General features: G+C 34.0%; 1 protein-coding gene across 1 annotated transcript in view; it reads right to left on the minus strand.

The window, feature by feature from the left end:
* BLTP1 (bridge-like lipid transfer protein family member 1) overlaps positions 1–26,018 on the minus strand; it is a 236,236-nt gene that overhangs the window by 185,630 nt on the left and 24,588 nt on the right. Inside the window, exons 5-13 of the mRNA XM_051966253.1 lie at positions 24,919–24,997; positions 22,424–22,488; positions 11,919–12,105; positions 9,150–9,231; positions 8,520–8,713; positions 4,950–5,029; positions 3,915–4,065; positions 2,761–2,917; positions 2,218–2,296 (exon numbers count right to left, since the gene is read on the minus strand). Coding sequence (XP_051822213.1) covers positions 2,218–2,296; positions 2,761–2,917; positions 3,915–4,065; positions 4,950–5,029; positions 8,520–8,713; positions 9,150–9,231; positions 11,919–12,105; positions 22,424–22,488; positions 24,919–24,997 — 1,074 coding nt within the window. The remainder of the gene's footprint in view (positions 1–2,217; positions 2,297–2,760; positions 2,918–3,914; positions 4,066–4,949; positions 5,030–8,519; positions 8,714–9,149; positions 9,232–11,918; positions 12,106–22,423; positions 22,489–24,918; positions 24,998–26,018) is intronic.

Raw genomic sequence — 26,018 nt, forward strand, 5'->3', positions numbered from 1 at the left:
ATTATTTTTTGGCAGCTCTATGGTGTCTAAGACAAGTCAAGAAATGATAAATTCAATGAGGAGGCTGATGCCACAATTCAGATGAGAAGCCATGGTCCAGAAAAGGAAGGAAAGGTCAGAAGGAAGAGCTGCTGCTTAAGTAAAAAAAAAAAAAAAAAAAAGATCTGATAACTGGAAGGAAGGAAGGAAGTAAAGAATGAAGAACAGAGGCTAGGAATGTCAATGATTTCCCAGGTCAATAGTGTTCTCACTATAAATTAGAAGTTTAGAAGAAGATCAGGCTTAGGGATGAAGATGATGACTTCTATTTTAGACATGCAGAATCAGAAATACCCGCAGGAAATCCAAGTGGAAATATGCCTGTGCAAAATAAGCAGTGATGTAGGGCTAGAACCCAAAAGACAGATGAGGGTTAGATATACGGTTCTGAGAATTATCTGTATAGAGATAATAATTGAATCTATGAAAGGATATGAGATCATATGGAAGTTATAGAAAGAGAAAACTGCTAAGGACAGGGCTTTAAGAAACACCCATGGTTTGCTAAGTGAAATGAGCAGAACCAGGAGATCATCATATACCTCAACAACAATACTGTTTGAGGATGTATTCTGATGGAAGTGGATCTCTTCGATAAAGAGAGTTAATTCAGTTTCAATTGATCAAGGATGGACAGAAGCAGCTACACCCAAAGAAAGAATACTGGGAAATGAATATAAACTGCTTGCATTTTTGTTTTTCTTCCCAGGTTATTTATACCTTCTGAATCCAATTCTCCCTGTGCAACAAGAGAACTGTTTGGTTCTGCACACATATATTGTATCTAGGATATACTGTAACCTATTCAACATGTAAAGAACTGCTTGCCATCTCGGGGAGGGGGTGGAGGGAGGGAGGGGAAAAATTGGAACAGAAGTGAGTGCAAGGGATAATGCTGTAAAAAATTACCCTGGCATGGGTTCTGTCAATAAAATGTTATTTAAAAAAAAAAAAAAAAACACCCATGGTTAGGACAATAATCCAACTAAAAAGGACATTCAAGTAGAACAAGGCAGAGTCAGAAAAACCAAGGAAAATTCAAGTATCCAGAAGAAGGAGGTAATCAATTAAGGCCAAAATAGTTAATGTTAAAATAATATCGTCTGAGGTGGAGACAAGAAGGCAGAATAAAGGCAGAAACTCATCAAATTTTCCCCAAATCTTTCTTTAAATAATAATTCTAAATAAATTTTCAAGTGTCAGAATACATAAAAAAATGGAATTGAACTATTTTCCAGCCAAAAACAAGTTAAAAGGTCAGTAGGAAAGGTTTGTGGGAGCCCAGCATACGATCCCAAAGCAAACCATACCAGCACAGTGCTGGCCTGGCCCCAGCCCTAACCCCAGCCCAGACACCTGTAAATCCAGAACTAGGGACTCTGAATCAGGAGCAACATTGGTGGTTTCTAGATCTCTTAGTCCAGAGTCACAGAAGACGATTTGAAAAGTCAGAAAGAAAAATTTGTCAATAGGGTGAGAGCATCTTGGGAAATCAGCAAACCAAGAGTAGACATGGTCAGAGATGATAGTGGCAGCTTCCAGAGGTGTCAACTCACAGGAAGTCTCTTTACTAGCGCTAAGAAAGGTCTCTGTTGTTTTAGCACACTAGATCTCACAGCTACAGCAGAGTCAGGATACCTCTAACAATTTCAGGGCAGAAAAGAGTACTTCTAATCAGGTCCCTAAAAGGATCTCTGAAAACAGTTACACAAAACCTCTGAAGCTTGGGGTAATGTACCCTCTTATCCTGGAAACAGAGCCCTATTTTTAACAAAGAGTTAAAAGCCAAGAAACAGGCTAGGAAAATGAACAAATAACAGAAACAGATTCTGACCATAGAAAGTTACTATGGTATGGTATGGTATACAAGGAAGATTAAAATACACATTCAGAAAAAGATAACAAAGTCAAACCTCCTACATCCAAAGCCTTCAAGAAAAACCAGAATTGGTCTCAGGCCATGGAAGAGCTTAAAATCAAGTTAAGAGAGAGAGAGAGATAAAATTAGGAAGAGAATTCCAAGTGGTACAAAAGAAAATGTAAAATAACTGTGTCAAAAAACTAATATTAAAATATTTTAAAGGCCTAAATGAACATTTATTTCATGAACATTCTATAGCAAAAATTACTCTAGTATTTGTACATTATTTAAAAGATAAAAATAAAAACTTAGCTTACCATTTTCTCCTACTATCATAGGAATGTTGATTTCTAAATATGACCCAGCTCCCACATTTACATGCACAGCATTTGTTTCCTACCAAAGGGAAAAAAAAAAAGAAGGGTGGGGGAATAAAATATTATTTATAACAAAGTCTCGAATTTTTAAAAGTTCAGTATCATATAAGAAAGTAAATATGTGAATAATTGTCTTTTTAAGTTAAAATAAAGACCTGTTGCAAAGTGTCAAAAATACAAGATAGAAAAATGAAAATTTATAATAAATCTATGAGAAAATTTGGAAAAAGATGAGTAAACCCCAAACACAGAAATATGCCAACTGGAGGAATAGAAGAGAAATCCTTACTCTAAAGTGTTTTATTTCTTTCAGTCAATTGCCATTTCACAAAATGTATGGAAGAGAAACATGCATTCTTCTATTATGAAACAAGTGAAAATGTAAAATGAAAATGATAGGGTTTTTTTGTCAAATACTACTGGTAGATTTTACAAAATTTCTTACAGAACATGAACATTACTAGATAAAATTCTATTATTTACCCTATTTTTTGTGAACAACAAATCAATTGTGGCATCTGCAATGATATTCATCCGCAGCTCAAAAGCAAGGATTTGCCTTGGTTTCCCTGGCTGGGCAATTTCAGAAATTTTCATAACTTGGTAATCAGGTGGGAAAAAAAACTTCCACAAACAATCTCTATAAAATAAAAGGAATAATAAATTATTATTCAAATGAAAAGACATTGCACATGGTGCAAAAACTTGCCAAATTTCCTTAAGTTCTCAAAATGATTCAGAACCCATGAGCCTATTAAACATGCAATAAAAATGTTTATATTATTCCCACTGTATCACACTAACCCTTCCCATTAGCACCAGGGACTCTTTTTTCTAAACATCTGCATTTACACCAATAAAAAATTGATGCTATAGGCTATAACGTGAGATAAGTCAACATGAGAAAGACTGTTGTTTAAAAAAAATCCAGAGTGTAGGAAAAACAGATCCAAATTTGCAATGACAGCTTTTTTTCATTCAGAACATTTTTAATATGCTTCCTTATACTATATTTCCAAAATATTTTATATAGGTAAGATTTGTCCAAAGCATATAACAATCACTGAGGGAGATCTGAGAAGCTAGAATGCAATTTTATGCTCAGCTTCTATAGAATGAATTATCAATTGTTTATTTGTTATAAAGCACATAAGTGGACTTATTCCAACTTCTGGTTAATGGAGAAAAATTTAAGAAAAGAACTTTTAACATCTTTAAACAAAGTTTAAAAGTTTTTATTTAATGACACTTAACCTAGGATTGGAAAATAGGCATTCTGGGGCTACAAACATCAATGATAGTAATTCAGGATGAAATCAGCAGTAGGCCTGAATTTCTACATGTACTAAGGGGCTCAGATAAAGAAGCACTTACAAAGCACTTACTAAGCACTTAATCTGTCCCAGGCACAGGGGATACAAATACAAGCAAAGGAAAAAATAGTCCTTGTCTTCAAGGATCCTAACTTCTATTAAGAAGACAATCTACATAAGGGAGATGAAAAGTGGAAGGTCCAAATAGATGGAGAGGGACCACCAAAACCTATATAGGGTATAGATTTTTGCTGATTGAAAAAAATAGAATATCATTCAAACAACTAAACAAATAGACATACTGGTCATATCTGGTTTAAGTACCTCTGTCGGTCAGCCCAAGGTCCATAATTGAAATCTGTTCCTTTACCACAAACTATATCCAATCCCCAACAGGGAGGCAAGTCTTGCAATTTACTATCCTCACTGTTCATTTCTCCCTCAATTGTTTCCTCAGTTTCTTCTGGGACCAGGCCTATGTTGAAGAATGCAATAAAAATGAAATTATTTAGAATAGCCATGAAAGGGCTTTGCCTCTTCCCCCATAGCTAAGTACTTAGAAATTGTAAACACAAAAATATTTGGCCTAAAACCCTTTATTTTTAATCAAAATGTTAAGAACAAGGACAAAAAGAAGTCTCTTGTTTATGGAAGTTGATCACTAAACTTACAAGCCTTTTCAAGGTTGAAAACCAGCAAAAACCAGATTTTCCTAAAATTGCTGCCTTGACTGTGTTGCACAGCTTCACCTTCTATGAACTCTCATTTCTATCAAATCACAGTCTCAAAAAGTGCCAGGACACGTTGGGGTACCAGTCAGAAAGTGGCATTATTTTAAAATTTTTTGTATTGTCTTTTTTAATCTATTAATGGAAAGATTTAATCAAACCTCAAGGTGCCAATCTACAGATATCTAACTTAAATTCTGTTAAACTGGTTATAAATTTTTGACATTCTAAAAAGAAAAACAGCCTTTTCTATTAATGTCTACAGAAAGTAAATAACAAGACATGTGAAAGCATTAAATCATATGTAAAATTCTTCTATCATAAGTTAGTACAGTGTAGATAGCTAGGACACCTAGAAGTAGGCAGACCTATATTCAGAATGTACTTCTAATACATATGAAACTCCAAGACTGCACCAATCACTTTAACTCTAAGATTAGGCATGACTCTCTAAGACTGTCCAATCGGAGTTGCACAATAGCGGCAATAATGATTAATATAATGGCTTATATTGGAGTTTATCACCAGGAATTCCCTAGAACAATAAATCAATGAAAATAGCATCAGACATCCTTCCCCCAAGGCATCCCCCTTTCCCAATCTTTCTCACTTTCCACACATAACAATCTACCTGGTTCATCCATATAGTAGTAAATGTCAACATCATTGGATTGCATCACAACAAAACCTTCTCCCATTAATCGTGGTGGCCTAACAAAGGAGAAGGAAAGGTGTAAAACATGTAAACCATTGTAAAATGAAAGCATTAATTTTCTGTTAATTTCCAAGTGAAAACAATTCAAAAAGATATTTCAATTGCTGTAAGATATACTTATAAACTAATTTATGGGGAAAATATTTCTCTATCACTACAATAAATAATCCCACAGCAGTACTAACAATAATATGGTACTGAAAATTTTAATTAAAAAGGTCAACTATTATGAAGCATGAGAGAAGTCAATCAGTACAGCCCACTATTCAACTTCTTCAATACTAAACTGTGTCCTATTTGGTCACCTGAGAAGTGACCAGATCACTGGAAGGTCAGGTCAATCAATTTATGAATCAACACAGCAGCTTCTAGTACATGGAGAAAGTGAACTAATTATTGGATTTTCCACACATGTTATTGTCCCTTACCACTGCCCAGATTTTAGGCAGAGGATGATATAAGCAGGAGGAGGAAGATTACATTAATTCCACCTAAAAGTAGCAGAACAATTTAGAATACAGTGAGTTCTAATGTAGAGTTTAAGAAATTATCTAAAGAGACCACTGTGAAATCACAGAGATATTAGCAACCAATCACCCAACTTAAATTTTTAAAGGTACACAAAGTAGATGGGAGCAAAGAAAGGTAAAAAGGATGACTATAAAAGTGTGACATAATCCTGTAAGAATAGCATCAAGAGAGCTAAATGTTTAGAACAAACTGAATTAGGAATGCAAAGGAAAAGAAAAAAACAAGGTCTGTTTTTGTTTCAACTGTCTTGGGATACTGATTGAGGTAAATATAACAATGGTAACTAACAGCACAGAAAGAACACAGGATCAGAGATGTAGAGCTGAAAGGGGCTTCAGAGGTCATCTAGTCTCACATCATTTTACAGATGAGACAAATGAGAATCAGACTTGTCAAAGGTCCCAAAGATAGTAATAGAATGGGCAGAGCTGCTCAAATTTTATTCTTTTGACAAATGTTGACCAATAACAGATAGAATGTCTTAACCAAGCAAAGTAAAGAGACAGTAAGTGAACATCTATAAATTCAAGGAATCTGATCCAGAAGGAACTACATTCCTAGAAATTGGAAAAAATGAGCTCTGCCAATGATATATAAAGATCTATGGAACAAAGTAAATATTATAGCAAATGCATCAATTTGTTTTTAAGAAATGAAGAAAAGAGATTTAACATATTATAGGCCATTGAGCTTGATGACTAATTTCCAGATTAATTCTGGAATATATTATTCAACTGAAATTAGTGAATATCTAATAAAAGGAAGAAGTGTTCACAAAGAAACATCAGGATTCTGAAAGAATAGGTTATAACAAGACTAAGCTAATTTAGTTTTTTGATACAAGTTCCTAAATTAGTAGATCAGAGGAATGCCTATAGGCATATTTATGTGCTTTTGTCGTTTCTTAAAATCATTTCAGTCTTACCTGACTCCACATGACCTTATTTGGAGTTTTCTTGGCAAAGATACTCAAAAGTGGTTTGCTATTTCCTTCTCCAGCTCATTTCACAGAAAAGGAAACTGAGGCAAACAGGAGCAAGTGACTATATTTGAAGTCACAGTTGAATTCAGAAAAAAAGTGTCTTCCAGACTCAAGGTCTAGTGCTCTATCCATTGCAGTGCCACCTAGCTGCCCTGTATTTATATGTAGATTTTAGCAGAGAATTTGATCAAAGTATTTCAAGCTATTTGTATGAAAAAGCTGGAGAAAGCCCAAATTGAAATTGAATAGAAAATGCTAAAGTAAAACTATAAATATCATGCAAAATTCCTTTTTTTTTTTTAAATTGAAGAGATATGGACTTGATAATAGCACCATTAGCCGAAACTGGAACTAGTGGAATGGTTGGATTTAAAGAGTAATCATTGTGATTCCATATTAACTTGAAACTAACATTTTGAATGACAGAGTTAGTCTCCAACAAGATTCCAACAAACTGTAACAATAGGATGAATTGAAATTAAATTATTATAAAAGTAAATAAATTCTTTTCAAATGAATTTTTAAAATTGACTATAAAAAATAGGACAGACTGATTATTTAGACGTATCTTTGAAAAGGATCTGGGATGATAGTGGACCATAACTTCAAAGAGTCAACAAATATTCAGGGATATAATGAATAGCCAAGAGAGTTTATACAATCCTGAGCTGGCTGAAGAGGGATACATACTTATCTAAAGATAAGGGTGTGATTACCTTCTGCACTCCATCTGACCTGGTCAGACCTCAGATGCAATGCTGTGTTCTGTTCTAAACACCAAAATACAGTAAATATTTGAGCAAAGGAAGCAGAACAGTAATGGCCTAAACCTAAAATCTAAGGCAAATCAGGATGTGTTGAAGTAAGCCCTATTTAGCCTGTAGAAGAAAAACCTTCAAAAGACACAATAGCTATGCTGAATACTTGGAGGTTAATGACATAAAAAGTGGTCTAGGAATGTTTATTTGCAGAATTAAATAAGATAAATGATACTGAAAAGAGTAAATTAAAGTATGAAGTCAAGACACAAATGGGACTGGCCCTAGTGCTAATAGATGGCACCTACTGAAAAACCACTTAGCAAGTATGATATTGACAAGAATCATTTGGGTCACAATTGGTCTTGATTATCACTGAGGTCCCTTAGTTATGCAAACTCCATTAAAAGTGAGAATGTAATTAGTTTTTTGGAGAGATTAAACTGAGTTGAAAGACAAAATCAAGATAGGATTACTTCTAGCTGCAAGAACTTATGCTGAACTTTAAAAAGTGATGATTGCATGAAGCAAAAAGATGAAGTATGTATGGAGGTGGTAAAGAACAGGATGAGCCAAAATGTATTATCTGTAAAAAAGATTCATGTTAATAGAGTATTAGATTTTCATAGCTGCCAAGAGACCCTGGAATAGATTTAAGTCCTACTTATTATTAAGCAGAAATTTATCTTTGGAGAAACACTGTATTTCGCCAAGAGAAGATCATCACTCTCTGCTGGAAATCCTCAGGTTACTTACTGCCTCCTGATGCATCTTGGTCAGTTTCAGGATAGCACAGTTAGAAAATTTTTCCTAAAAGTGAATGAAATCTGCCTCTTACTTCTCCTCCCATCACAATTCCTATTTTGTTCTTCTCAATAAAATAAAGCAATGAAAGTCAACTGAAGCCAAACTATCAGCAATGGAGTCACGTATTCTATTAGAAAAACTTCTTCAACATCTAGTGAGGAGAACATGGGGGAAAGGTGTTTACATCCTCTTAGACAAAAGAGTTTCAGAATCTCAAGCCAGAGCTCAGGAACACAGTGGTGTACTCCCAAAAATCCAGCAAGGCAGAGCAGTGCTTTTCTAAGCTTTTAAGCCAATACAATGGTCATGTAATTACTTGGCCAACAAAAGAAGAACTCCTGGCCTCAGACAGAGAAGGTAGTCTACACTAGGGCAAAAATGCAAACAAAATATTAAAAAGATTCTTACTCATCATTTTGAAGACCAACATATCGGGGACTGGGCACAAGCATGACTCTAACGTTTTCTAGCTTTCCCTTCACGATATGCATAAACTGATCAAGGTGGCTGGATGGTGGCTTTGTAGTGTATGTTAAAAAAGCATCATCAAAGTTAATACAGAGAGTCTGTGGTTGGTAATGATTCCCAAATGCCAAACGACCCTAAAAAGAAAGACAATAAAAAGACTAAATGTTAACGCTCAAAGACTGATCTGGCAATGAACTACATACATTACTTTCTTAAATTTGTCCAAAACAATCTGCTCTACAAATCCAAACTACTCAGCAGTTTTTATTAGCTAAGGAAATTAACCTGGAATATAAAACAAACTTTAATGATTCTGTATTTAAATGATCCTATTTGTCATATGGTGATGTTGGAGTAGTAAATTACAGTCTCTTAAAATACTTATAAGTATCTGACCATTAAGAGCTGATAAATATGTGCTGAAAATAGAGAGCTATTTTCAAATTCACTTTCACACTTTACCACTTGTATGAAATTACTGTAATTTTCTAAGTGAAAACTATGGCTGCAAATATAACAAATAAAAATTCTGTGTTATTAGCACATACTTTCTATTATATTTTTACTTACTGTGCTCACGTTGACCTTTATGACTGGAATAAGAGACCTCCATGAAGATGAGGGATCTTGAGATTCTGTTCTTACTTTAACTCTGAGAGGGAAAAAAGTTAGGTTAAGTTAAAATATCTTTTGAGGAAAAAGGACAGAGACTGCCCAAAGGCATTCTGGTTTCCCATTTAAGTTACAAAGGTACACAGACAAACTGTGAAATTTTTGAAAACCAGCTATGTTTTCATAAACAAGCCTAGCAATAAGAAAGCTAGAAGAAACAAAATAATGACTCAAGTGAATAGCTAGGCATTTCCATTTTCTCTTCTCTCCTGACCAAAAGCAAAAAAGAGGAAGAAATGTAGTGAAAGCACTTAATGGGAATGATCAACGAGAAAAACTAACATCCCAAAGCATAGCTCTAATCATTAGCTAGACTCATTAAGCCACAGAAATAACTTGTGCTAATAGTTTAGTTTAAAACTAATAGTTTTAATAGTGAAAATAAAATAGGAGAGAAGGAGAAATAAAGTATATGGGACACACATGATACTTTTAAAAACAAAATCTAAAATTCCATGGAGGTAAAATGTCAAGATTAAATGCAGGATAAATGTAAACTTCTCAGTAATCTCAATAGTGATACCGATACTCAATTTAACAAGTGGTGACTCTTCAAATAGGAAAAATCTAAATATTAAAACTAAACTAACTATTAGTCCTTTAGCATAAGTTCACCTTGTTTCATTTCTATAATCCAATCAAGAAATTCTTTGGAGAGCTTAGTAAATAATTACTATTATTTTCATTATAGTAAGTCCCTGTACATAAATTTAAACATATAGGTATTGTTTTTTTATTTTTTTTGTAACATTTATGTGTAAATATATATTATTATTATCTTATTATTTTGATATTTTGGCATTGCATATAAAAAGGGTTGAAAGACAAACAGTTCCTATCAACTGAATATAATGATTAACTGAGCTATTATATATAAAAAACAAACACCAATATTATTGATCATTTTCTACCTTGATTTATCTCTAGACAAGTAAAATTCCCTTCATTAGGCTGACAGCACTAAAATAAGTTGTCAAAAGATATCAACGGTTTTAAAAAGAAGTATTGCAAAGTATTCATAATTGCATCATGGAATGCTCCAAATTCCTAATAATAAGAGAAATGCGAATCAAAACAACCCTGAGGTTTTACCATATGCTGCAAATTTGCAAGGATGACAAAAAAAATAGTAATAGATAGAGAGTTGTACAAAGACACACACAATACTTTGCTGGTATAGCTATGAAATAGTACAATCATTTGGGGATGCCATTTAGAATTCTGCAAATAAAGTGATTAAACATCTATACCCTTTGAACCAGAGACTCTGTTTTGGGGCTTAAAAAGGAAGCCTTGACTGATAAGAAGAAAGTCTCCATATTCTCAAAATATTTATGCCAGCACTTTTTGTGAGAGCTAAGAACTGGAAACAAGTAGATGATCATCAATTTAGGGAATAGCTAAACAAATTGTGATCCATGATTATAACAGAATATTATTAAGCTGTAAAAAAAATGATGAATGCGAGGAAGACAGAGAAACATAGCTCTATGTGAACTGATGCAAAGTAAAGTCAGCAGAGCCAAGAAAACAATATACACAATAATTTCAGTAATATAAATGTCAAAAACAATTCCTACCATGACCAAAAAGAATCTAAAGTAAATGTAACAAAATTATAAACTTGAATGTAAAGATATGAAAAGACACCCCCAACTCATCCCTTTGAGGTGATGGGAGGTTAACAGTTTTATTCATCACACATTTCTAGACTGTTTCATTTGTGATGTGTTTTTTTTCCTCTCAAAAAAAAAATACTATTTGTTATATGGAATGGCACTCTGGGAGAGATGCAGGGAGAGATACTTGGGATAATTATAGTGATATAAGAAGCAGAAAATATCAATAAAAACATTTTAAAAGGATATAAATAATTAAAATAAGAAAAATTACAAATTAAGAATAAAAAAGAAAATTTATCATATTAAAAATTATAAATAGTAGTTTACTGAACTATCTATACTTTGCTATGTGCTATATCCACTATAAATTATTTTATTAAGCTCAGTAACTGTGTAAGTAGTATAAGAATTAAATTTGGAAAAACAGAGCCTTAGTTTCTTCATCTGTAAAATGAAGGGTTTAAATGACAAGATGTTGATGACAGTACAAGGTATGGCAATATACATACCAAAACATTTACCTAAAATTTAAGGGTAGAACTGCAGGCCCTAACAAACTCAGGAGTATCAACAATTCTTTATCTTTAAAAATCACATTATGTATTCTTTATCAATCAATCAATAAGTACCTATTTAATGCACATGCATTTAACCAATGCACTGACCACAATTCCAGATCAATTATTATAGAATAGCTTTAAACCTAACAATTGACTGAGACTTCATCTAGAATCACAAAGAATTGGGGGTAGAGATGGAAAGAGAAACATGGAAAAGAGAAAAATTAAAAGGTCAAAACGTAAAGAAAAATTTCATGTTCAGGGCAAATTTATAAGGAACGCTATTAATTTACAAAATTGTTTTACTTAAGTCAATGTAATATTATATTCAATTTATATTAGTTTCAGACCGCATAGTCTAGACACACTTTAAAACATAAAAGTATAAAATTTAAATAGATAGAAACATATTAAATGAAAACTCAATGATATTCTGTGATAAAAGCATTGAAGATTAATAAAAGTTTTTAAAAATTAAAAAACACCTTTCAATATTGGACCGTGTCCTCTCTCTCCCATTCTCCAACACTCTTTCACTATCTTTTTTGGATGGAATTATGGTTGGCTCCAAACCAAACAATTCTTGAAGTTGTCCATAAAGATCAGAACGATTGTAGACATGAAATTCAAAGTCATTAACTGTGATGTACAATCTAGTCTCTGCCTTTGGATCTGTAGAGAGCACAAAAGTGTATTTGAATTAAACTTTTCAGTCAAGTGCCTTTTTTAGGTTTACTTATAGTTGGGGTTTAAAGTTGGTGTAGTTGGAAAACTGGCCTTAGTTTCAAGAAGCAATCAATTCAAATCCCACCACTGATAAACTAGTTGTAAGAAAACAGACTAGAGAATTTAACCATTTACCCACTCCAGACTCTCTAAGACTATAAATTCTAAAAGTTGTCAATATGCATAGGTAAAATTAAATTAAATTATAGGTCCAATCCAAGAATTGAATAAATAAAAAATGTATATTTACAACCATAGCCCATACTCATACACAATAACAACCCACATTTCTCTTGTATGTTAGGATTTACAGAGCATTTCCTTCATAATCCTATATTATCCCCATTTTGAAGGAAAATGAGAAATTAATTGATGTACAAGAAGCTAAGTGATTTGTCCATTGTCACTTGTATTATAAGGGCCAGAGCTGAACTTCAAACTCAGTACTTCTAACTAAGGTCAAAAAAATTCTTCACATTTACAAATAAGTTTCTTTAAAAGTTAGCAAGAAAGAAACGAAGTTATCATTAAATATTGGCATAACAAAACTAGTAAATGCTTTCATATATTTTCCCTAGTCTGGTTACTGGATGATCTAAAGGTTTATGGATTTGTACTAAAATAAAAATTATGAATCCACATTTATGGAATTAGCAAACTAATAAAACAATTCTGTCATTTCTCATAATGTGATCTGCATTTCCAACCTAACAGTTGCTTTATATCAGGACCAACTTTTCATTAAAAACATACACACACACACACACACACACACACACACACACATACACACACAATGTTTTTTGTTATGTTCCATTTCTTTCTTTGTGCCCAAAAAAAATTTAAACACATATCATAACACGTATCATACAGTAATCTCCCACATCATTGCCATGGGAAAAGATATGTTAAATAATCTCTTTACAGAACATTTACTAGTTTCCCATTATTCAGCATTCAACTTCCTTTGGATGATGTCTTCATTTACATTGCAGTGTACATTGTGCATTGTTCTCCTGATTCTGCATCAATTCATACAAATCTGCCAAATTTCTCCAAAATCCTCATATTACTTTACAGTAATATTCCATTAGGTTCATGTACCACTTTTTTCAATCATTCTTCAATCACAGAAAACCCACCTAATTTCCATTTCTTTGCTACCATGCAAAGATATGGATAATCCAATCACCTTTCTTGCATTATTTCAATATTATATTCAGAAAGTTTAAAGCACTTCACAGATCTATCAACAGTGCATTAATGTGGTGTGCCTGTCTTTCCAAGGCTCTCAAATATTGACTTTCCCTATACTTTTTTGCCAGCTTGAATAGAACAAGGTGAAACCTCCTACTTAATTCTGCAAACTCAGAATAATCTCATGTTTTAAAGAAAGGCCTTATTGCATTTAATCAAATCAATGGCAATAATAAAAAAGTCAATTGGCTCCAAGTGTTACCTTGGACACCCATATTGTAAAAAAAATGCCTTCACCCTTAGTGTACCAGCTAACTCTCTAAAACTCCTAAGGTACAGATCAAGTTTTGACTTTCTAACTGAAGGTCTTGGTATAAAGAAAATCACAGATTGGGTCTAAAGTGTGTATGTGTGTATAGGGAAAATTATTTGCTATACTAATATCTGTTTCTTTTAAGAAAATGTTTTATCCCAAAGCACAGATCAATGTGGATAATTGCATAATACATGTTTCAAACATCACTGCAAAGATAAACTATTCTGCAAGATTTAAGAACTCTAATCAGAGAAGACTGACGATTATTCATACCACTTACCATTCTAACAGAGAAGTAAAGAATTCAGGATGCAGAATGAGATAGAGATTTGAGGGAATGATCTATGTGGGATTTGTTTTGCTTGATATACATATTGACATCAAGGATTATGTCTTTTTTTTTCCAATGGAAGATGCAACAGTTTTATGAGTTGAAGAGCTATACATATTTTAAAAAAGGAAAATCATATACACATTTAAAAATTATTTTTTTTCCCTTTGTGTTGTTAGTGCTCTCTGAAATGTACTCATTTTGTTTGATGTTAGATATCCAACTGTGAGAAATCAATGACATACAATGAAAATTTCATTTGGAAAGTATTATCCACTGCCCTGTTTGTCAATATAGTAGATTGAAATAAAAATCAAAGAGCTATTTATTAAGATATACTCCCTTTAAAAGCTTATCAATTTCTGACCAAATAATTCAAAATTTTCTCACATTGATATAGAAGCTAAAAGAAAATTTTCATTCGTCAGTCATTTTTCAGTACATCTCTTCATGATCCCTTTTGGGGGTTTTCTTGGCAAAGACACTACAGTGGTTTGCCATTTCCTTCTCCTGTTCACTTTATAGATGAGGAAACTGAGGCAAACAGTTAAGGGACTTGCCCAGGGTCACCCAACTAAAAAGTAGCTGAAGCCAGATTTGAATTCAGAAAGAGAAGACTTCCTAACACTCTATTCACTATACTATATATAGCTGTCCCTATGACAGAAAATGTCAAGTAGTAAAATAAAAACAGAAACTTTATTTTTAATCAATATATTGCAAATGACAACCAATAAAAATCAAATGGAGGGAAAAAACTTACAAGTTTTTTTTTTTAAGTCACAAATGACTCAATCCCCATTTTAATGGCATTTATAGTTTTACTTTTCTTATTACCTCATTTGATCTTCATATTATCATCCCCATTTTATGGATGGGAAAACCAATTCAGACAGCAATTAAGTACTTTATCCAGACTTACAAGGCTACTAAGTGTCAGAGTTTGGATTTGAACTCAGGGGTCCTGGCTCCAAGTCCAGAGGTCTATTCTCTGTATCTAACTCAACATATTCTGTAAGATATTGGTGCTGGGGAAGGAGAACAGAAGTGAGACAGAAGGAGCAAAATATCTGGAAGTGTGGTTCAGAAGGTACTATTCCAAACAGTGAAATGGCAGGGCAAATGATAAGATATTTGAGATAGATACTGATTTTATATAGGAGGCAGCACTAGAAGTTCAAGAGATCAGCAAAAACCATGTAGGAGATGGTACTCCTCCAAATCACAAAACAAAGATGTTTTGAAGTAATCTTGGATCATTATATAGCTGAGAATAGCAAAGCTATTCACAGATGATCATCCCACAACTTTGCTATTACTATGAACTTTGCTTAGCTCATGGAAGATGTTCCAGGTTTTTCTGATAATATCCTCCTCATCATTTCCCATAGAACAATATCTCTTCGTAATCATATATAACCATTTATTTAACCATTCTCCAATTAATGGTCATCCCCTTAATTTCTAATTCTTTGCCCTGAGAAAAGAGGGGCTATAAATATTTTTATACATATAGGTGCCTGTTCTTTCTTCCCCCATCTCTATTGGGATTTATGCCAAGTAGTGATTTTGTTAGATCAAAGGATATGCATGATCATTTATCAATTTGTGAATGGCTTTTTTAAAATAAGTCTGACTCAATAAGTCCCTCTACATTTAAGAAACACGACTTTCATCAGAAAAACTTGCTTCAAAATTCTTTCCCCAATTATTATAAACTTTATTTCCCCCATTTATTCTATTCTGTCCTTTCGTTGTGTTCTTCCTCAAAAGTGTTGACCAATGGGTTAGAATGGATCTGATTGGGTAGATGTGCCCCCAATGTGCCCTTTTTTCTACCAGCCTCCCCCCTTCTTGTATTTTCTTCCCCTTCTACTTTCCTGCAAGATAAGATAGTTTTCTTTACCTATATTAAGTTATCTATGTTATTTCCTCTTTGAGCCAATTCTGAGGAGAATAAGGTTCACTCAGTTTCCTTCCCCTCCCCTGTAAAAGCTTTTCTTTGCCTCTTATGGCAGATAATTTTCACCATTGCACCTTTTCCTTTCCCTGTCTCTCACTACATTCCTCTCACCACTTAAAATGAAGTTTTTTAGATATTATCCCTTCACATTCAATGCACACCTGTGCCTCTATCTCTCTACACTTTGTTAATTCCCTTATGATTTCCTTTTGCTGATTACCTCCTCAAGCTTTTCCCAAGTCCTGTATTTGAAAATCAAATTTTCTATTCAGCTCTGGTCTTTTCATCACAAATGCTTAAAAATCCTCCTTTTCATTCGAGGTCTACCTTTTCCCCTGAAGAATTATACTCAAGTTTTGTGGGTAGCTGATTCTTGGTTGTAACATTTGCTCTCCAGAACATCATATTCCAAAACCTCTTATCCTTTAATGTAAAAGCTGCTAGATCTTATATTATCCCGATTCTAGGAGTTTGAGGAATTGACTATAATATTCCTGGAAGTTTTCATCTTTGGATCTCTTCAAAAAAATGATTGATTGATTCTTTCAATTTCTATTTTACTTCCTGGTTCTAAAATGTCAAAAACTATTTTCCTTGAAAATTTCTTGAAAGATAATGTCCAGGCTCCTTTTTTTTTTTTTTTTTTTTTTTTGGGGGGGGGGGTGAGGGGTGGGAGTGGGAATCATGGCTTTCAGATAAACCAATAATTTTTTTTTTTTAAATAAGGTATTTGCTCCTTTTTATTAGAAAATTCTATAGGTATCTTTGTGCTTTTGCACAGGCTGTCCCTTTTACCTGGGATGCTTTTTCTCTTCACTTTTTCTTTCTTTTTTTTTTTTAAATAGCTTTTTATTTACAAGTTATATGTATGGGTAATTTTACAGCATTGACAATTGCCTTTTTGGAACCTTTTGCTCCAATTTTTCTCCTCCTTCCACCCACCTCCTCCCCTAGATGGCAGGATGACCAATAAATGTTAAATATATTAAAGTATAAATTAGTTACACAATAAGTATAATGACCAAACCATTATTTTGCTGTACAAAAAGAATCGGACTCTGAAATATTGTACAATTACCCTGTGAAGGAAATCCAAAATGCAGACAGACAAAAATATAGGGATTGGAATTCAATGTAATGGTTCTTAGTCATCTCCCAGAGTTCATCTGCTGGGCGTAAGTGGTTCAATTCATTACTGCTCTATTGGAACTGGTTTGGTTCATCTCATTGCTGAGGATGGCCAGGTCTATCAGAATTGGTCATCATATAGTATTGTTGTTGAAGTATATAATGATCTCCTGGCCCTGCTCATTACACTCAGCATCAGTTCGTGTAAGTCTCTCCAGGCCTTTCTGAAATCATCCTGTTGGTCATTTCTTACCGAACAACAATATTCCATAATATTCATATACCACAATTTATTCAGCCATTCTCCAATTGATGGGCATCTACTCAGTTTCCAGTTTCTGGCCACTACAAACAGGGCTGCCACGAACATTCATGCACATACAGGTCCCTTTCCCATCTTTATGACCTCTTTGGGATATAAGCCCAGTAGTAACACTGCTGGATCAAAGGGTATGCAGAGTTTGATAACTTTTTGAGCACAGTTCCAAATTGCTCTCCAGAATGGCTGGATGTTTTCACAATTCCACCAACAATGTATCAGTGTCCCTGTTTTCCCACATTCCCTCCAACATTCTTTCCCTGTCATTCTAGCCAATCTGACAGCTGTGTAGTGGTATCTCAGAGTTGTCTTAATTTGCATTTTTCTGATTAATAATGACTTGGAGCATCTTTTCATATGGCTAGAAATAGTTTCAATTTCTTCGTCTGAGAATTGTCTGTTCATACCCTTTGACCATTTATCAATTGGAGAATGGCTTGATTTCTAATAAATTAGAGTCAATTCTCTATATATTTTGGAAATAAGGCCTTTCTCAGAACCTTTGACTGTAAAAATATTTTCCCAGTTTATTGCTTCCCTTTTAATCTTGTCTGCATTAGTTTTGTCTGTACAAAACCTTTTCAGTTTGATATAATCAAAATTTTCTATTTTGTGGTCAATAGTGATCTCTAGTTCTTCTTTGGTCATAAATTCCTTCCTTTTCCATAGGTCTGAGAGGTAAAATATCCTGTGTTCCTCTAATTTATTTATAATCTCATTCTTTATGTTTAGTAGACCAATAATTTTTAAATTATCTCTTCTGGACCTATTTCCAGGTCAATTTTTTTTTTCAATGAAATATTTTGCATTTTCCCCTATTTTTCATTCTTTTGACTTCATTTTATTGTATTATAATTTTTCATAAAGTCATTAGCTTCCTTTTGCTCAATTCTAATTTTTAAGGAATTTTCTGCTTTGTAAAGCACTCTCCTCATTATCATTTTGTATTTTCTTTTGCATCACTTTCATTGCTCTTCCCAATTTTTCCTCTATCTTATTTGATTTTCAAAATCCTTTTTGAGCTTTTCCATGACCTGAAACCAATTCTTATTTTTCACGGCAGCTTTAGATATAGCAGCTTTGACTCCTACTTCTGAGTGTGTATTTTGATCTTGTCACCATAATAACTTTCTATGGTCAGAATCTTTTTTTCTGTTATTTTTCATTTTTCCATTTGTTCATTTTCCCAGCCTATTATTTGGCTTTATAGTTTGTTAAAGTATAGCTATTTCCAGGGTAAAAGGTGCAAAGTTCCAAGGTGTTCTCAGAAATCCTTCTAGTAATCTGTACTGTGAACCAGCACTGCTATCCAGATCTGAATAAGGACAAAAGCAAGAGAGACCTGTGATAGTGCCAACAAAGAGGCCCCTCTGATCAGCTGTCTCCCCTCCCCCTTCCCCACCACCACCCCATAAGCTATGATCTCTGGAGCTTCCCCTGTTGCTGCTTCAGTTTCTGCTGCCACTGCTTTTGATTCAATGGCTCCCAAATCCTAATCATAGTTTGCTGGTGCCCCTCTTACATCCTAGTACACCACAAATTTCCTGCTGAGTTGTCCTTGGGCTCGGTGGGATGAGAGGTCTGGAGATCCCTGCCACTGTTGTCAGTTTAAAGGTCCATTGCCTGGGTTGTGCTGGCATAGCCTGCATTGTAATTGTACTCCAAACCCACCCAAATGCAACAGATTCCCTCCTGCCCATTTTCCAAGGCTGTCTTTTTATGGTTCTGACACTCTAAAATTTGTTTAGTGTCATTATTTAAAGGTATTTAGAAGAATAGGCAATGAGGAAACCAAATTATCACTCTTTGCTGACGATATGATGGTATACTTAGAGAACCCCAAAGATTCTACTAAAAAGCTATTAGAAATAATCCACACCTTTAGCAAAGTTGCAGGATACAAAATAAACCCACATAAGTCCATCAGCATTCTTATATATCACTAACAAAACCCAACAATTAGAGTTACAAAGAGAAATTCCATTTAAAGTAACTACTAGTTGTGTAAAATATTTAGGAATCTACCTGCCAAGGGAAAATCAGAAACTTTATGAGCAAAACTACAATACACTTTCCACACAAATTAAGTCTGATCTAACCAACTGGAAAAATATTAAGTGCTCTTGGATTGGGCAAGCAGATATAATAAAGATGACAATACTACCTAAACTAATCTATTTATTTAGCACTATACCAATCAGACTCCCAAAAAACTACTTTGATGACCTAGAAAAAAATAACAACAAAGTTCATATGGAAAAACAAAAGGTCAAGAATTTCAAGGGAATTAATGAAAAAAAAAAAAAAATCAAATGAAGTTGGCCTAGCTGTACCAGATCTAAAATTATATTATAAAGCAGCAGTTACTAAAACCATCTGGTATTGGCTAAGAAAGAGACTAGTTGATCAATAGAATAGGTTAGGTTCAAAGGACAAAACAGCCAATAACTTTAATAATCTAATATTTGACAAACCCAAAGACCCCAGTTTTGGGGATAAGAACGCATTATTTGACAAAAATTGCTGGGAAAATTAGAAATTAGTATGGCAGAAACTAGGCATTGACTCACACTTAACACCATACACCAAGATAAAGTCAAAATAGGTTCATGACCTAGGCATAAAGAATGAGATTATAAATAAATTGGAAGAGCATAGGATAGTTTACCTCTCAGACCTGTGGAAGAGGAAGGAATTTATGACCAAAGAAGAACTAGAGATCACTATTGACCACAAAATAGAAAATTTTGATTATATCAAGTTGAAAAGTTTTTGTACAAACAAAACAAATGTAGACAAGATTAGAAGGGAAAACAATAAACTGGGAAAACATTTTTACAGTTAAAGGTTCTGATAAAGGCCTCATTTCCAAAATATATAGAGAATTGACACTAATTTATAAGAAATCAAGCCATTCTCCAATTGATAAATGGTCAAAGGATATGAACAGACAATTCTCAGATGAAGAAATTAAAACTATTTATAGACATATGAAAATATGCTCCAAATCATTATTAATCAGAGAAATGCAAATTAAGACAACTCTAAGATACCATTACACACCTGTCAGATTGGCTAGAATGACAGGGAAAGATAATGCGGAATGTTGGAGGGGATGTGGGAAAACTGGGACACTGATACATTGTTGGTGGAATTGTGAACACGTCCAGTCATTCTGGAGAACAGTTTGGAACTATGCTCAAAAAGTTATCAAACTGTGCATACCCTTTGATCCAGCAGTGTTTCTACTGGGCTTATACCCCAAAGAGATACTGAAGAAGGGAAAGGGACCTGTATGTGCCAAAATGTTTGTGCCAGCCCTGTTTGTAGTGGCTAGAAGCTGGAAAATGAATGGATGCCCATCAATTGGAGAATGGTTGAGTAAATTGTGGTATAATGAACATTATGGAATATTATTGTTTTGTAAGAAATGACCAGGAGGATGAATACAGAGAGGACTGGCGAGACTTACATGAACTGGTGCTAAGTGAAATGAGAAGAACCAGGCAATCATTATATACTTCAACAACGATACTGTTTGAGGATGTATTCTGATGGAAGTGGATCTCTTTGATAAAGAGAGCTAATTCAGTTTCAATTGATCAAGGATGGACAGAAGCAGCTACACCCAAAGAAAGAACACTGGGAAATGAATATAAACTGCTTGCATTTTTGTTTTTCTTCCCGGTTTATTTATACCTTCTGAATCCAATTCTTCCTGTGCAACAAGAGAACTGTTCGGTTCTGCACACATATATCGTATCTAGAATATACTGTAACCTATTTAACATGTATAGGACTGCTTGCCATCTGGGGGAGGGGGTGGGGGGAGAGAGGGGAAAAATCGGAACAGAAGTGAGTGCAAGGGATAATGTAAAAAATTACCCTGGCATGGGTTCTGTCAATAAAAAGTTATTTAAAAATAAAATAAAAATTTAAAAAAAGGAAAAAAAAATAAAGGTATTTAGAAGAGTCTGTGGGAGAACTTGGGCAAGTTCCTACCTTTACTCCTCTATCTTCCTGAAAATATTTTCAAAAAAAGTGTGATATTTTAAAAAAAAATGTTTTGGTGACAGTTTGGTGTGTCAACATCTTTCTTATTTTGTGAGAAGCAGCTACTGTTCATTTCTCTGATATGCTAGGAAAGGAAAGGAGAGTAAGGAGAGTAATAAAAGGGAGAGGGGCTGTCATGTTCATTGTTAATCAATGTTAAAGAAATCAGAATTGCTTATAGTTGTGTTTCCCTCCTGCTTGGGAATCTGTAAAGTATAAGGGCAGCAACTTGCATTATGATCTAAGGAAATATCCCAATCTACTATTTCAGGAATTATTTCCATAAAACAAAGAAATGACATTAATCAAATCAGTTAGCCTGTCAGCCTCAGTTTCCTTAATTATAAAAATGAGAATAATAGCATCAGCTGCACAGAGCTGTTATGTAGACTAAATGAGACAAAATTTGTAGAGCATTTACACAAGTAGGTGCTATATAAATGCCTATTTCCTTTACTTAAAAGAAACTTCTCACTCTGAAAAAAAACATGCAATGTAAATATGGTCTTAGAAATACATGTTAAAGCTGATATTCTTTGCAATTTTATGCTAATTATATTCAAATGGATCACTGGGAGTTCCTCCCAGGGAGGTATATCCCATGCTATTGGCTTTTGCTTATATAGATCACACAAGGGGTTTACTCAAAATGCTGGCAGCCCTCCATTTCTCCTGGCCCTTTCTGAATTTTCTTAATTTTCAACTAGTCAATAAAAATAGAAAACATACAATCTATATTCAAGCACACATTTAATCTATGTGGTAGTAAGGAGGGGAGGGGAACAGCAAAGAATGAACATTAATTCATTCATATTGCTCTGTATCTGCTTTTTTAGTTAATATTTCCATATATAACCCAATGTGAACCAGTTCAATATCCTTAAATTTAAAAACTGATAATTCAAGTATGGCATGGAATAGGACTGAATATATATTTTTTTTAATGTTAAAACTCACCATGTTGCTTCTGTTTGGGGTTATACATTTTCCACCACCGAAAAATAATAAATCCATCTTGAATTCTGAATAAGATAAATTACAAACACATAAATATGTACACACATGTACACATATATACACACACCCCAGCTTTGTAGCTAAATATAATCCACAATTAGCTGTGCCAACAGGCAATACTAACCCACATTTATCTAAACTACATATGGTCTTTAGATGCAACTATCAATAGGAGGAGGTCCCTTCTCCTCCTATTCCCCTCCCATCAGCAAGCCTTGCCATCTTCTATTCAATCTGCCCTGACTCTTCCACCAATCATCCCCAGTCTTATCACCTCTATGCATCATTTCTGTTTCTCATTCAGTCCCAGAGCTGGGGAACAGAAATTTGGCAAATATTACAGGGAAAAGATGCTGTAGGGCAGGGAGAAGGATGGGACATTCCTGTTTTACTAATGCCTGTGGACTTTGGCTACTGTTGTTCTCATAGCCCCAGCATCTAGATATCTAGATTAGCAGGCAATTAGGGGTGAAGTGGAAGGGGGAAGTAGGTTACTCTGAGTTTCCCTTAGATGGGTAAAGAAAAGTAAAAAGAGAAAGGAAAGATGACAAACTCATTCCCTACAACCTCCTTTCCTCACCTTGCCAGTTTTCCTTCCCTTAATAAGCTGGAAGTCCAAGTTCCCCCAAAATCTTCATCTCCACTTTCACCAATGACCTCTACTACAGAACCTTCCATGTGCAAGAAACCCCACTTCCAATGCCAGGAAAGGGGGGACAAATTTCTCATCCTGTTACTAAAGCTGCAGTAGCGTAAGACGATGGCAAGAAATATAATATATTCCTAAGATACCAAAGATCAAGTCTGACATGATTTAAAAAAAAAAAAAAATTGATACGATTTTGTGATCCCCTGACTTTGGGAGGGAATTGGGAACTTTTGTTCTAACAGTAAGTCAGTATATCCTAAATGTTCTAACTTTGGAATCTGCCTCCCATACCCAGGCTGTCTGATTCTGACCACTCCTTAGTGAGATACCTTCTGGTCTCAGGAAACTCCCACAGATCAAACTCCTGGGACCATAGTAAATAGACCACTCTTCAAATCATTGCTGCCTGGTAATTTTATCACTAATAATAAGGTCAAAAGAACCAAATTCTGCAGACCACTCCTTCCTACCTATGAGCCATAGAATTAGCATATCTATGATTGAAAGCTGTATAAATGTATTTCCTAGCTTCTGTTTCTCTGTTGAATGCCCTTGCAATTCAGTCCACTTGTAATGGTGTCAATTATAATAAAACTTTGCTCCTTGACTAGGACATGGGTTCAAGCCTGTCTTTTAAGACACCTCACAATACCAGTTTGGGACCCTAAACTTTTAGGGTCTCCCCTTCCCAACCTTGGTATAAATGGTAGTTATATTCTACATTCTAACTAACAGTGTTATCCAAACACATTATAGGTTCAAACACTGTTTTTTGCGCCACTGATCTGAGAACCTAATAAGAATGAAAATATTGTTAAAGAAAATGTCTTGCAACTCTTAAACAAGCTTCTGGTTGGACACAGCCTAGCATCATGCTAGCTATGTGAATTTCACAAAGCTGTATCACTTCTCTGGGCTCCAGGAAATGTTGAAAGATTTTCCTTATTCCTTTAGGGATGGGCTGTTGTGACTAGCAATAGAGTCCTAGAGTCCTAGAGTTCAACCCTAAAGAAGGATGGTGATGATAAGTCTAATACAAAGGAGAGTTTTTATAGTTTTTTTTTAAAACAAGATAATGGGGACTCCACAAAAGATCAATGTGATTTCTAAATGAACGTCCATGTTTTGAAAGTTTGATGAAAAAAGAAAAAATGGTGCTTTCTAATAGAACCAATTTTCTAATGGTGCTGTTGAGAAGCAGAATGGATTGCTTTAGGAGGTTAAGAAAAATGGTTCAGGTGTATTAGGGAGCATTCCTGTCCAAATATAACTGGGACTATATGATCTCTGAGGTCCATTGCAATATTTTCTGCAAATGGGATGTTGTGAGTTTAAACTTAAAAAGAATGAAGATTCCCCTAAGATGTATTCATCGTGATTTTCAGATCAATAAAATTTTACTTTTTATATTAAAATTATCTTAGTTGATAGATATCTAGAAGCCCTACAAAGTGAAACTTTATATTTACTAACGAGTCAATTATCCGGATATTTAAGACTTTTTTTAACCTTTTGTTCTAATTTTTACCCTCCTTCCCTCCACCCACTCCCACAGATGGCAGGTAGACCAATACATGTTAAACATGTTAAAGTACATGTTAAATACAATATATATATACAAGGATATTTAAGTCTTAAGATTTAGTCAAGAATATGATGATATGAATCAATTTGTCTGATAAATATATCATTATTAATACAACAATGGAACAAGGTACAAATTTATCACTAGGAATTTACATCAAGTCATTATTCATTTGTACAAGTTAAAAAATTTTTTTCTCACCTAACAGACATATCCTCAGTGATGTAATAGATTTCTCGAACCATCACTTTTCCAGAAAGGACAGAGAAAGAAAACGAACCTGTTGGAAGAAAAAGAGCCTTTTAGATGTAACTTCATTATGAGAGCCACCCAAAAAAGCATTAAGAACTTTCAAAATAAATTAATTTCTTTATTAGTTCATGATCTTTCCTATTTTACAAAAGTTGAAAAATAGTAAAAATTTCACTAATTCAGAGCAAATGAAAATGCAAGTTTGAATTATTGTAAAAACAAAGTTATTTCATTTTCAAAGAGATTACATTTTATTACTTTCTCAAGCATTTATAGAAATTAGAAGTTTTATTAAGTAAGAATGTCCTTCCATAAAAATTCTTTATAACCAAACTTGCTTAAGAGGAAAACACACCAAAGTTGGATATCAGTAATAATCTGGTCAAGAGAACCAAATTCTGGAGACCATTCTTTCCTACCTATGAGCCACAAAATTAGCATATCTATGATTGAAAGCTGTATAAATGTACCTCCTAGTTCAAGGCATGCTCCACCCCTGTTCACCCATTAAGTTGATGTATGACTGTGGGCATGTATATCAAGTCAGCTCTAGGATCCTCAGCTTCTATATCTATAAAATACAGGGTCAGACAAGACAATTCCCAATATACCTTTGTGCTTTCAAGTTCTATCATCTAAGTAACACTGTCCTTCTCAATTACACTATGACACTCTACACTAATATACATTTCCAAAGTGAAGATAAGGATATGTTTTTTTGAAGTGTTTCTTTTCGCTTTCAATCCAGTTATATGTTGCTCACAGTCATCATCATCTTTATTTTCTACAGAATGATGCATAGGAAATTAAAGTTGAGACTAGAATTATATCATATTCAGAATTACCAAAACCTGATTGAAGTTTAGGGAATAAATAGTTTAGGATTTAGAATGTGCTTCTAAATGATATTTTTAAAGACAGAGACTCTCACATACTTTTAAACCTCACCAATTCATAATTTCTTTCTTATGAATATCTAGACCACCAAAGATCTCAATGGCTCTACAACTTATATTGCTGTTTATTTAGCAGGCCCTCTGCCTGCTTCT

This window comes from Antechinus flavipes, chromosome 6 (assembly GCF_016432865.1).
Source record: "Antechinus flavipes isolate AdamAnt ecotype Samford, QLD, Australia chromosome 6, AdamAnt_v2, whole genome shotgun sequence".
NCBI classification, from domain to species: domain Eukaryota; kingdom Metazoa; phylum Chordata; class Mammalia; order Dasyuromorphia; family Dasyuridae; genus Antechinus; species Antechinus flavipes.